At 35.4% G+C, this 12,234-nt stretch overlaps 1 protein-coding gene across 1 annotated transcript in view; it reads right to left on the bottom strand.

The window, feature by feature from the left end:
* The window catches only part of LRP1B (LDL receptor related protein 1B), a 579,931-nt gene that overhangs the window by 133,741 nt on the left and 433,956 nt on the right, over window positions 1-12,234 (bottom strand). Inside the window, exons 46-51 of the mRNA XM_086750558.1 lie at window positions 10,423-10,615; window positions 9,822-9,947; window positions 7,596-7,724; window positions 5,366-5,485; window positions 4,248-4,365; window positions 3,904-4,049 (exon numbers count right to left, since the gene is read on the bottom strand). Of these exons, the coding sequence (XP_086606684.1) occupies window positions 3,904-4,049; window positions 4,248-4,365; window positions 5,366-5,485; window positions 7,596-7,724; window positions 9,822-9,947; window positions 10,423-10,615 (832 nt within the window). The remainder of the gene's footprint in view (window positions 1-3,903; window positions 4,050-4,247; window positions 4,366-5,365; window positions 5,486-7,595; window positions 7,725-9,821; window positions 9,948-10,422; window positions 10,616-12,234) is intronic.

The raw sequence follows: 12,234 nt of genomic DNA, 5'->3' as shown, positions 1-12,234 counted from the left end.
GAAAAAAAAAGAATAAAGAAAGAAGTGGGATGTCTATGATGACTGTGTAAATATTAAATATAGTCTAAGTATAGCCACCTCAAAATAACTATTTTGCCTTAATTTTCTGTAAGAACAATGACACTGAACAAGGATTGTTAATGGGAGTTATTATATTCATAATAGAAACAGCACTCAAAAACTTAATGTGCCAAAGGTGGTCAGTTTTGAATGAAAGGCAAAGGAAATCACATGTAGGTTGAATTGGAATGGTATTGCTTCCAAGTAAAGGGAGGAATGATTCAGGCAATTAGACACACATTAAAAATGACAGAACTTTTTGGTGTACATTTGAAAGACAGAATAAAGTAATACAAATAAATGGATGATGGAATAAAATGCAACATTAATTTACTTATGCAACATTAGTTTACTGAAGCTATAGAGTACTGCCCTCAAAATCTTCTTTGGTATGAAAAAAATCCCATATAAACAAAGGAAATACAGTAAATCTAAGCTATTTTGAACCCAGTGAAGCATATATACAGCAAATTCTAAAGAATTATTAGATAATTCAGATGAAATAGAGATTAGAAAGAAAACTATAATTTAATATGCATCTGGCTTATAGGGAGGATGAAAGTTCTTAATGTCAGTTTGATTTATGTTAGTGCTGAAGTTCTAGGTTCCTTCTACATCCTGGTAATATTTTCATCAGTAAAGTTGGCACAAAATATATGAGAATTCTAACTGAAGCTTTTGGTGACACAAGGGACTCATCACACAAAAACAGAACAGTAAATGGGAATAATCAGATTATGTTAATTACTAGTCTCGTAAAAATTTGCTGGTAGTTAAAAACATAAAATCAAAAGCTTTATTTTTACTAATTAATAACAGTTATTTACTAGTAAATATTTTCACTAAATAATAAGTCTTGGAAGAGAGAGGTATTTGTTATAGGAACCAATTACAGTCTAGCATGAGTCAATTATAAAACCAAACGTAAACAAAAGTTTAAAATGTATTTTCGCTGATCCAAGGCAAAAGTAGTACATCCAGTACATCTGATGTACTGGATACTAGTCTGGTGTATTCAAGAGAGAGGCAGGTTGAAATGACTAAGATGACACAGACAGATATCCCTGTCTTGAAAGCAGGAATTCTAAAGTGCTTTGGCTTATTCATCGCTGCAAGTAAAGAGTAAGGATGTGATTACTGAAGGACTACAAGCCTAAGAACAGCTATGAGAACTGGAATACATGTAGATTAGAAAGAAAAAGGAAAAAAAAAAAGAGGTTCTGGAAGATGATAGCAATAGGAACACTACAAGCAAAAAAAATGCTACTGATTTTTAATTCTATAGATTTTTGCTTTTGCTCAAGGTGGAGGAGAGGAGATACAGGCTTGACATCCTCAGAGTTCTTTTGCTAGTGCACTGTCTTCAGTTTGATCGGAATTTCCTAGGATGAGTCTAATCCTACAAATATATGTGTATAAACCTGTGTTCGTTATTCTCATTCTCAGTACAGTTAATCACTTATTTATTTATAGGTTTACATATCTTATTTAATATTCTCAAACTTAAATGAGGGTTTCTGAATAATAAAGGAGTAAACAGATAAATGCCATCCTTCATTAGGTAAGAATTTAATATTGTGAATAATTTATTGGTTAACATTACATAGGGTATTAAATGTCTCATCGATTTGGGTTAAGGATTGTTCTAAAAATTCCTACAATTGCAAACAAATTAGAAACTAAATATTTATTTATAATAGTGGTAGATATTTATACTCATTCATCATTAAGAATTTGATTTTGTACAACTCTTCAGAATCTAGGGTAATGCAAAGATTCTATGAAATAATAGAAAGCAGATGCTAAAACTCTGATTATGACATAATGAGCATCACTCAAGACTGCAGAAGAGACTTGCACAAAGCACTATACTCCTGCATGCAGGACCTTTCCCTCCATTGCTACTAGATAGGCTCAGAGGGCAAAACTATTTAAACATTTAAAAAAATTATGTTAACTTCTTAAGTTCATTAACAGTTAGTCTGGTCATTGTCATTCTAAAAAACTGTATCATAAAGTCTCATGGAAGTCGAGGTTTTCCCTCAAATTTATATATGCATATATCTTGAAAACACATATTTCTAATGTGTTAGTATTCTGCCTTCACATGAAAAACTGTCTCATGAGAAGTAAAAAAAATAAGACTTGAAAATGTTATGTAACTTTGCTTCTTTTTTCTTTCATTTAAGATATTTACCTCAGTTCTTGTTGTTATTGGTTCTCTGCCCATCTCTAATTCAATAACTTTTTCATAAGATTCATTTTCCAAGACACTAAGTTTATTATTTTTTTTTCCTACATATCGTAAGAGTGTAACGTCTTTCCCACAAGAAAGCAGAAAAAGAGAGTGTAACGTCTTTCCCACAGGAAAACAGAAAAAGACAGGAAAAACCTAGAAAAGTAACATAATCTCCAGCTGTAAATATCTCTTCCTTTTCTGGAAGCCTACAATCCCAGCTCTGGGACTGGGACAAAAGTACACCATGGTCTCTCTGTACTGGCTGAAGAGCAGAACAATCATAAAAGCAATAAACGTGGATTCTACCCTGGCAGCCCACCTCTAATAACTCAACAAAATAAAAAAGAAAGTTAAAAAAGTAAACAAGAAAAGAAATACTATCCACTAAAGTAGTAGCTAATAAAAGTTCCCAAGTGATTGTGCTGAAGCTTCATGAGACTGACATTTTAATAACTGATCTTTTACTTAAATAAAAATGACTAATAACGGACTTTGAAGAAATAGAAAGCCAGACAGTACAGTTTCCTTCAGAAAAATACATTAGCAATTTGTAATAATTTGCATAATCTAATGAAACACAAAATCAAAATTGGTGAAAAAACTGAATTCAGCATTATATTAATCTCTATATTAAATAAAATTGTATTTACAGAATAAACATTTTGCGACACAATTAGAAAAAAAAGAACAAGAAGTATAGGAATATATTTATAAAAAAAAGTTAATTCACGCTGGAAGGGAGGGATGCCATCCAGAGGGACCTTGACAGGCTGGAGAGGTGGGCCTGTGCCAACCTCATGAAGTTCAACCAGGCCAAGTGCAAGGTCCTGCGCCTGGGTCATGGCAATCCCAGGCACAAATACAGGCTGGGCGGGGAATGGATTGAGAGCAGCCCTGAGGAGAAGGACTTGGGAGTGCTGGTGGACGAGAAGCTCAACATGAGCAGGCAATGCACCCTTGCGGCCCAGAAGGCCAACCGCATCCTGGGCTGCATCAAGAGGAGCGTGGCCAGCAGGTCGAGGGAGGTGATTCTCCCCCTCTACTCTGCCCTGGTGAGACCGCACCTGGAGTACTGTGTCCAGTTCTGGAGCCCCCAACACAAGAAGGACATGGACCAGTTGGAGAAGGTCCAGAGGAGGGCTGCGAAGATGATAAAAGGGCTGGAGCACCTCTCTTATGAGGACAGGCTGAGAGAGCTGGGGCTGTTCAGCCTGGAGAAGAAGAGGCTCCGGGGAGACCTGATAGCGGTCTTCCAGTACCTCAAGGGGGCCTACAAGAAAGATGGGGAGAGGCTGTTCAGTAGGGCCTGTTGTGATAGGACAAGAAGTAATGGTTTTAAAATAGAGGGGGGTAGATTTAGATTGGATGTTAGCAAAAAATTTTTTACGATGCGAGTTATAGAACACTGGAACAGGTTGCCCAGAAAGGTGGTGGAGGCCCCATCCCTGGAAACATTCAAGGCCAGGCTGGATGAGGCTCTGAGCAATCTGATCTAGTCAGGGATGTCCCTGCTCCTTGCAGGGGGGTTGGACTAGACGACCTTTGAAGGTCCCTTCCAACCCTAACCATTCTATGATAATTTTTTTTTTCTTTTTCATAGTTACCTGGGCATTTTAGTTCATCTGTATAATCTCCACAGTCATTAGATCCATCACATATCCATTCTGGCAGTATACAAAGCGAAGTCGAATTACAGCTAATGAATCCTGAAGATTTTATTCCAAGTTTATAGAAGTAAGCACAATTTGTACTACCTGGAAAGAAACAGTAAATTACCATATAAAACCTGATACAGACTGAGAGCCTTATAATTTGATTTTCACGTTTAACTTGAGTTTGTGCAGACCATACATCTGCTGGTATGCTAGTAATGATTATGAACTAACTGCTATATAACAAGGAATAATCATGGAACAGCTGCTGCGATGAAGCACAGACAAGCACAAACTTACTACAGTTCTTTTCATCTGAAGCATCTGCACAATCAATGATCTGGTTGCACTGTGCTGATTTTCCAATGCACATCCCATCTGCACAACGGAATTCTGTTGAAGCACACGTTGAATCTATAACATATGGTTAAAAAAGATGTAAATTTGTGTACTAAAGACACATCCTTTTAGGATGAGGCATTCAAAACACACTGTATCTTCCATAACTAAAAATCGAGTAGAAATACAAGGTCTTGAAAGCATAAGTTTCTAATTTTAAAATTTATTGTTTGAGCCTAGAAGTCTCTTGTTAGATAATTCAATTCAATTTAAGATAATGACCATATGAGGAAGGAAGAAGCACTTTCAGGACCATCTATGAATTTCTCAGATTTCTTTCATGTAACACCAGGCTGAGTTTTTGGCCTGTATGCTTTTCTCTCTACTCATTCAGCTAAATGATTAAAAACCATGCAGTGCTTTTTAAAAAAAGTGCTAGTTACTACAACTACATAGGTTTTTAGCTATATATTGTGGAATAATTTCCCCTCCAATCTTTCTGAATTGTAACTAAGGATTTGTGTTGTCTGGTAGCTAGTCTTTATTCGCTGGCTGATGCATAGATATAAATATTCATGTTTTAAGATATAAAAAGGAAAACAATTCTGAGACAAAAAGGAGAACAGTTTTGGTAATTTTTGCAAAGGACACAGACATTGCCATGCAACTAAGAAGCAAAGAAATAGATCCCCAGCTACTTCAAAGAAGAAACAGTGCAGCAGATGCAGAGAAGAAATTGCTGTTCTTTCAACCTTTCCATCTGCGGTAAAGATACTCTCTCATTTATTACTTCACAGAAGAAGTACCAACTGTATTTTCTGAGTTTTTCATAGCCAAAACCACTCTTCTTCTCAAGGACTGCTGGTATAAACCAAAATTGGTTTTCATATCAACCCCAGCATATGCTCTTTCAAACATACCAGTGTGCACCTGCTTGTTTTTGAATTCTAACAAAACAAATCCCAGCACCTGTAATTCCAATAAAGTTATACACATTTTCTAGGTACTTTTATTTACATACAAAGTATTTACAGAGCAATATTCTGAAATCACCTTGGAAGTAACTGTTATTTACCTTTACAGTCAAATTCATCTGAGTTGTCACCACAGTCATTTGCACCATCACATACTTTGTTACTTGAAACACAGCGACGATTAGAACACGGCTTGAAACCTTTGCGACAGCCTCTATTTTCTGGAAAGTTAAGTACAAGCACATAATTTCATTTAGACGCTTGATACATAATAAAAATAGCATCACATTAAAACCAGACAAATATGCCAAAAAAGCATTTTAAATTAAAATGCTTTTGAAGCTACAGCAAAATCTTCAGAAATTGTTCATTTATTGTCCAGCTGAAGAACTTGAACTGATAAACAGAGAAAGAGTACTAAATAAAAGCACAATAAGAATGAAATAATGACAAAAAAAAAAAAAAAAAAGAAGAAGGAAAGCCTAATTCCCAATTTTCATTCTCTCATGGCATAAAAAGTCCATGTGATTTAAATACATTTGTTTAGACACACTTTTTTTTCAGGCATGTGACAATGTTTCCACACAGAATCAGTAATTGCGTCATACAGAATGAAACGTACTAAATTTGGAGAGAATCCACAGGAGGCCATGAAGATGACCAGTGTTGGAGCACCTCTCCTATGAGGACAGGCTGATAGAGTTGGGGTTGTTCAGTGTGGAGAGGAGAAAGCTCTGGGGAGACCTTATAGAGGCCTTCCAATACCTAAAGATGGCCTAGAAGAATGCTGAGGAGGGACTTTTGACAAGGACGTGTAGTAATAGGACAAGGGTTAACAGCTTTAAACTGGAAAAGGATAGATTTAGACTAGACATAAGTAAGAAATTCTTTACTGTCAGCATGGTGAGGCACTACAACAGGTAGCCCAGAGAAGTTGTGGATGACCCATGCCTGGAAGTGTTCAAGGGGATTGGAACGACTGGGACTAGTGGAAGGTGGCATGGGGGTTGGAACTAGGTGATCTTTAAGGTCCCTTCCAGCCCAAACCATTCTATGATTCTATGATCCGATGGAATGTTACTACTATGCTACTGTTAGTAACCCTTAATACTAGTAAGAGATAATCAAAGCAATTATCAGGTAGAAGTTTGAAAGCTAATGAGGCAAAAAGTGAAGATGAAAGAAGAAAATTATACAGTATCAGTTGTTATACTCAGATGGTTGGTGTTAATTTTTTTAAAGAAAAAGAAAAAAAAAAGAAGAAAGCTATTGCTTCTCTTTTTTTTCCCGCTACCAATCTTGACTACTATTCCAGTATCAACCTTGGAGTTGGACTTGATCTTTATGGGTCCCTTCCAACATGAGATATTTTATGACTCTATTAAAATAGCAGAGGTAAACTACAGGAATAAAGCAGACTCTCTCATAAAACTATAGACATTGCAGGTATAAACATAATGAGTGAGTTTGATACAACATGAAATTGTTCATATGGGAAACAGAAGAGATACCAAGGCTGTGATACGAATATACAGAACAAGACAAAGGTCAAAAGTTACAGGTACACAGGTAATAAGGAGATTTCACTTAACATGTAGGATATGTGAGTTTACCAAGCTGACTTTGTGATTTAGGAAAATTATTTTCAACAGTAGTGTTTTAGACACTGCAGCAGGCAAACTCAGTTGGATACAAAAAGCAGTGATTCAGTTAGCGGCAAATCTGAGGGGAAACACACACACACACACAAAAAAAAAAAACACCAAAAAACCGGAATCCCTTGGGAAAATTATGAAAGTAAAGAGTAGACAGCCTGGCATCTAACTTGTTGCAAGATGAAGACTGATAGGTGTGAAGAATAATGATACTATAAACTTAAACAGAAAATTGGGTGGAAAGATTTCTATTATACAGCATTTTTTCTGTTTTAGAAAGCACTAAAATAGAAGTATTATATGTACAATCTGAGAAAATCTTATTAAATATGGGAAAATAAATCAAAATTTCTAACTTAAAGCTGAAAATAATTAATCTTTTATCTTTGAAAAAGCAGCTAGCTGTGTTTTTCCTTATTTGAGACTGAACTATAAGAACATTTGAGATTTTAAAAAAAAAATATAAGTCAGCCAATACATAAAGTTTGTGAGGAAAACAGGTATAAATAATTCTATCCATATAATGTCAGGGTTTTTTTTTTAATGTGCAAGTTGGCATTTTCTTCTTGTCTTGGCAAGCAGCTGTTATGGATAAGTAGAAAAGTCACAGAGAAACCAATATAAGCATGTATAACCAAAAGAGCAACGTGAAGGTGAAACACCTGGGAACACTCACCACAGTAGAAAAGTTTCTCATCAGATTTGTCCTTACAATGTGCAATGCCATCACAAGTCAGTTGATAATCAATGCATTCACCGTTTCCACATTCAAACTCTGAATAAATGTTGCAAGTAGAATTTTTAGCTAAAAATAAAACATATTAAGAGGTAATTTTTAATAGCTGTTACACTCAGTGAAAATGAGAAAGATGTTGGCTGCATTTAAAATATCTCCTACACAGTTTCAGAAAACCTAAGTAAAAAAGAAACAAAACAAACACACACTATGGCATCAGAACTTAAAAGCTTCTACAGAGCGGTGGCCTGCAAGACTGCTATACTCCTCTGTAAATTTGTTGATATTATGCAGGACTGAGGACAGATATCTAAAGAGCAAACAATTTTCAAAAGCTTTATGTTGGGGTAAGAGAGTCTGTAAAAGGAAAGTCATAGCCAAATATCCATGAAGGAACATGCAGTGAAGCAACTTAAAGGCATTGATTCTGGTAAGATGATGACTTTGTAACTTCTGCGCTCAACTGTCCTCTACCCATACATGCCTCTCCACAACCCCCAGCTTGTATGCAATCATTTCTTAATAAATGTTTAAAAAAGCCTCTTCAACAAGGCACATCCAGGAGCAAGAAGTAAACACCACTATCTAGCAGTTAATTTGAACGCTCAGCTCTGCTTTGTGGCACTGTGCAGCTGCTCCGTTTGTACAAGGGACCAGCACCAACGTATTGCATGGGATGATGAGGATAGAGCCTAACGGTCGATGAAGAAAACCTGATGTTTGTACTTTAGTTATTTCTTTTTATTCACAAAGAAACATTGGTGGATATGTAAAGTTTTGTGTTGTTGCCTTCTCACAGTAGATGTTTTACTTGTTATTTTAGAAGAAAACAAGATGGACATTTAAAATTCTGACTCCTGCTTTCTTTTATGTATAAATTTTCTATTAATTCAGCTAGAAACTAAAAAAGTATAATAAAATTTATACAGAACAATACAGACCAACAGACTGCCACAGTAGAGTCTGAAGCAGGTAAACTGTCTAAGCTTCTAGAAGGATGGTAAGGCTTCCTAAATCATATACAATAAATAATATAGAAATTTCTTTCTTGAATATTATAGTGTCTCTCTATTGTTACGAACAAAAAAATGTGATTTAGTGAACGCAGGTGGTTCAAATCTATAAAACTAAAGCAGCAGAACAGGTATACTTGGTAGATAGATATGGAAGTGGAGAACTTGATCTAAGAGTTGGGACTTCTGCCACACAGAGATAAAGGACCAATAAACCACTGGAATTTGGAAGAGGTCTCTAACTGCGACAGAAGAGCTACCGTACAGTGACATTAATGAAGACATAAGGAACTGCACAGTTCCCCCCAAGCTTCACCATCCATTCCAAATCCAGCCAGCTGCATTTGTTGAGGGGAGAAGCACAAAGTCATATTCCACATTATGAATGTAGGTCATCCCTAGGGAAACAGGCCAAAGCTTTCCAGCAAAGGTGACAGAGATTTTCTCCAAATTATTAGAAAAGCCAGAAGAGTGCAGAGTGCGTAATTTACTACATCCTTTTAAATTACCAGCACATACTTCCATGCTCATGAACATCAATTCTGCACAGTGATAGTGCGATCTGAAGAAGCTACAACAGATGGCCATATGTTCTGAACCACTTCTGAACTACAAAACAATAGTTTACACATATTTTCCTTATCATATGCTGAGATATACTGGTTCAAAGGAAGCATGGGAGGATGTGAGAAGATAAAAACTTAGAATGATGTAATACAGAATATTCTCCAACAAAACCAGTCTCCAAGGAGTTTGCCAACTTAAAGTGATACATTCTTGAATTACTAAACCACCAATTCTACCTGTTAAATATAATAGCTGGTTAACAAGTAACAATTGCTTTATATGTTTACGGACATGAAATGAAAATACTTGTACTCAACAGAAACAAATTGCAAATAGGAAATCTTAAGTATAACACAACTACCCAAACTGAACTATTTAAGGAGAGTGCAAGTATTAATACTTTTTAAGTTCCCAAAAGCCTTATAACACATAAAATATATAAAAGCCTGGTACGTGCTGAATTGTTAGATCAATTTTTACAGTATATAGAAGCAATAAAATTAATGGCCGGGGCCAACTGTCTTTGCTTATGATAGCCAACTGCATCACAGCACAGAAAATCATTGTGTCAGCTAGTATTACTTACTCACACATCTGTTATCATCTATCAGTATTCTATCCCCTCGACATGAACAGTTCACTCGTCCATCAGGAGTCAGAAGGCATAAATCATGACAACCTCCATTCATTTGTGCACAAGGAGATAACTCACCTGAAAAACAAATGATAAAAGATGGACTCTGTTTTATTAAATTAGCTTCAATGGCCAATGTCTTTGAGAGAGCAAAGATCACCATATCTCAGATTCATGGGCAATTGATTGAAGTGTTATCAGTCAGATGAAAATGTCAGCATGCCTCAGATGCTAGCATACTAAAGATAAACAAACGGAGTTACCTTGAATATAATAATTAAAAAAAAATCCACAACATTCAAAACTGCTGATATTTGACAGGAAATTATTTAACTGCTATCAAATGAGCACAATGTCCACAGCAGAAAACGGTCATTCATTAATATTTATTTATTTGGAGAAGGGGCTATATCCCATCTTTTTTAACAGTTCCTACAACAAAAAGAATTCATGAAACACAATTAAATGTTTTAACTTGGTTAAAACAAAGTAAAATTATTGAAATAAATGATAATAGAATTAACAAAATAGCGTCTCTTGCTTTGTAACTTACAACTGTTAGTGTCATTGGCAACAGCAATAATGCCCATTGGCTGATGCGGAATATCAGAACGAAGAACTTTTGTGTCTCCTCCTGTATATTTACTGGAACGCAGAATAGCTCTCCTCACTCCATCCGACCAGAAGATATAATCGTCATATACAGCCAGGCTGAGAAAGGTACCTGGTCCAGATTTGACAATTACCTAGAATACATAAGTACGGAAGAGAAGCATGAGAAGGAATGTTATTGCTGAATAAGAAGTTTTAAAAGTGCAAACCATGACTTACATCACTTTATAGTTTTAGACAAAACACTTAATTCTTCTACACTTACAGCACCTCAGGAAAAATGAGATAACAGCACTTAAAATGTGTTAAAAGGATGATACAAGAGTTAATTTATTATTTCTTGATACGTCCAAACTTCAGAAATCCAGGAATCCGCTCCTTAAGTAACAAAATCAGTTTATCTAAATGCAATTATAAAAATACCTACTCAGCACACTATCCACGTAAGAGTCTGAAAAGAACTGAGAAAAAAGAGGTACTGTAGTATGGCAGAAAGTCTAAAAATTCTAGGTCTTTATGAATCAAAGCCAGAAGCATGTTTCAGAACTGAAGAGCGTTCACCACTACGATCACATTAGAAACTTGAAACCAAGACAATATATGTTTTGTGTTTTCCAATTAAAAAAAAAAAAAATCTATCAACAAATCTATCAGCTTTGCTCTGGAGCATCCAAATTCTATGCTTCAAACACTGTGGTGTTATTAGGACAAAAATCTTATGTTTATCAGAAAAAGAACCCCAAACAATTGGAGGGGCAGAGGTTAAATACAGAAGAAGAAAGAAATCTGGTTCTGAAGAGAACACTTGTGAGTTTACCTATTTCTCATTCCTGTTGCCACAAAAGAAATTAAAATAATTTCTAGTCTAGTTTTAAGCTGGGTTTTGTGGAAGAACAGTGCTAATCACTGTTTCAAAAAATAATCATGTTTTTTGGTTTTGATATCAAATGTCACAATTAGCCTGAACAAAGACTATTTTCATGATTTTCATATATTGAATGCATGAATTTTCTTTTCATTTATTGTAACCTTTCAAAAATACCTTCATAATAACTTGAATTGCAATCACATAGCAAAGGATACAAAGGACACACTAGAATACCACATACACCAAGAACAGCAAGATCCTGTTTCCATAGAATTATCCAGGTGCGATGCAGCAAAATCAGAAGTGCTTCCTCTTCAAGAATTAATTTTTGTTTTGCTAGAAATGAACGTTTAAGATGCTGAAAACCAAACCGCAATGCTAAATTTGCAGTGTTCCAGCTGCTACTTAGATCTGCAGTTCAGCTGAATGATACAGTAAGCAACTCTATATAACAGGCCTGTTCTTTTCAGTGCCATTCAAATGGAAAGCATATATCTCTGTAAATTACAACTATATTAACTAAGTTCTTTGCAACTACATACTTATTTTTGCAACTTTTTGCATACTTATTATTGCAACACAATACTTATTTTCAACATCATAAATGACAATGACAAACTTCATGTAATGTTACATTTATTTCAGTCTCCTAGAATTCTGTGGGATTCTGAGGTATTATAAATTATCTTATTCTCCACAGCCTTAGAGATTATTTTTATTTTTTCATTAATTCCTTCTCCCAGTTAATTTCTACCAGGCTACCAACACCGGGTATCAAGATATTTCAGCAAACAGTCCCAAACTAAGTGTTGGATCTGTGTTAACCAGCTACCTAGCTCACATGGATTAGAGGATTTTATTGCTATTGGTTAGGGAATGATTTTC

Source organism: Chlamydotis macqueenii, chromosome 6, assembly GCF_036417535.1.
Source record: "Chlamydotis macqueenii isolate bChlMac1 chromosome 6, bChlMac1.mat, whole genome shotgun sequence".
Taxonomy (NCBI): Eukaryota; Metazoa; Chordata; class Aves; order Otidiformes; family Otididae; genus Chlamydotis; species Chlamydotis macqueenii.
The sequence above is the reverse complement of the archived record's forward strand: the minus strand, read 5'-3'. Positions and strand labels throughout refer to the sequence as shown.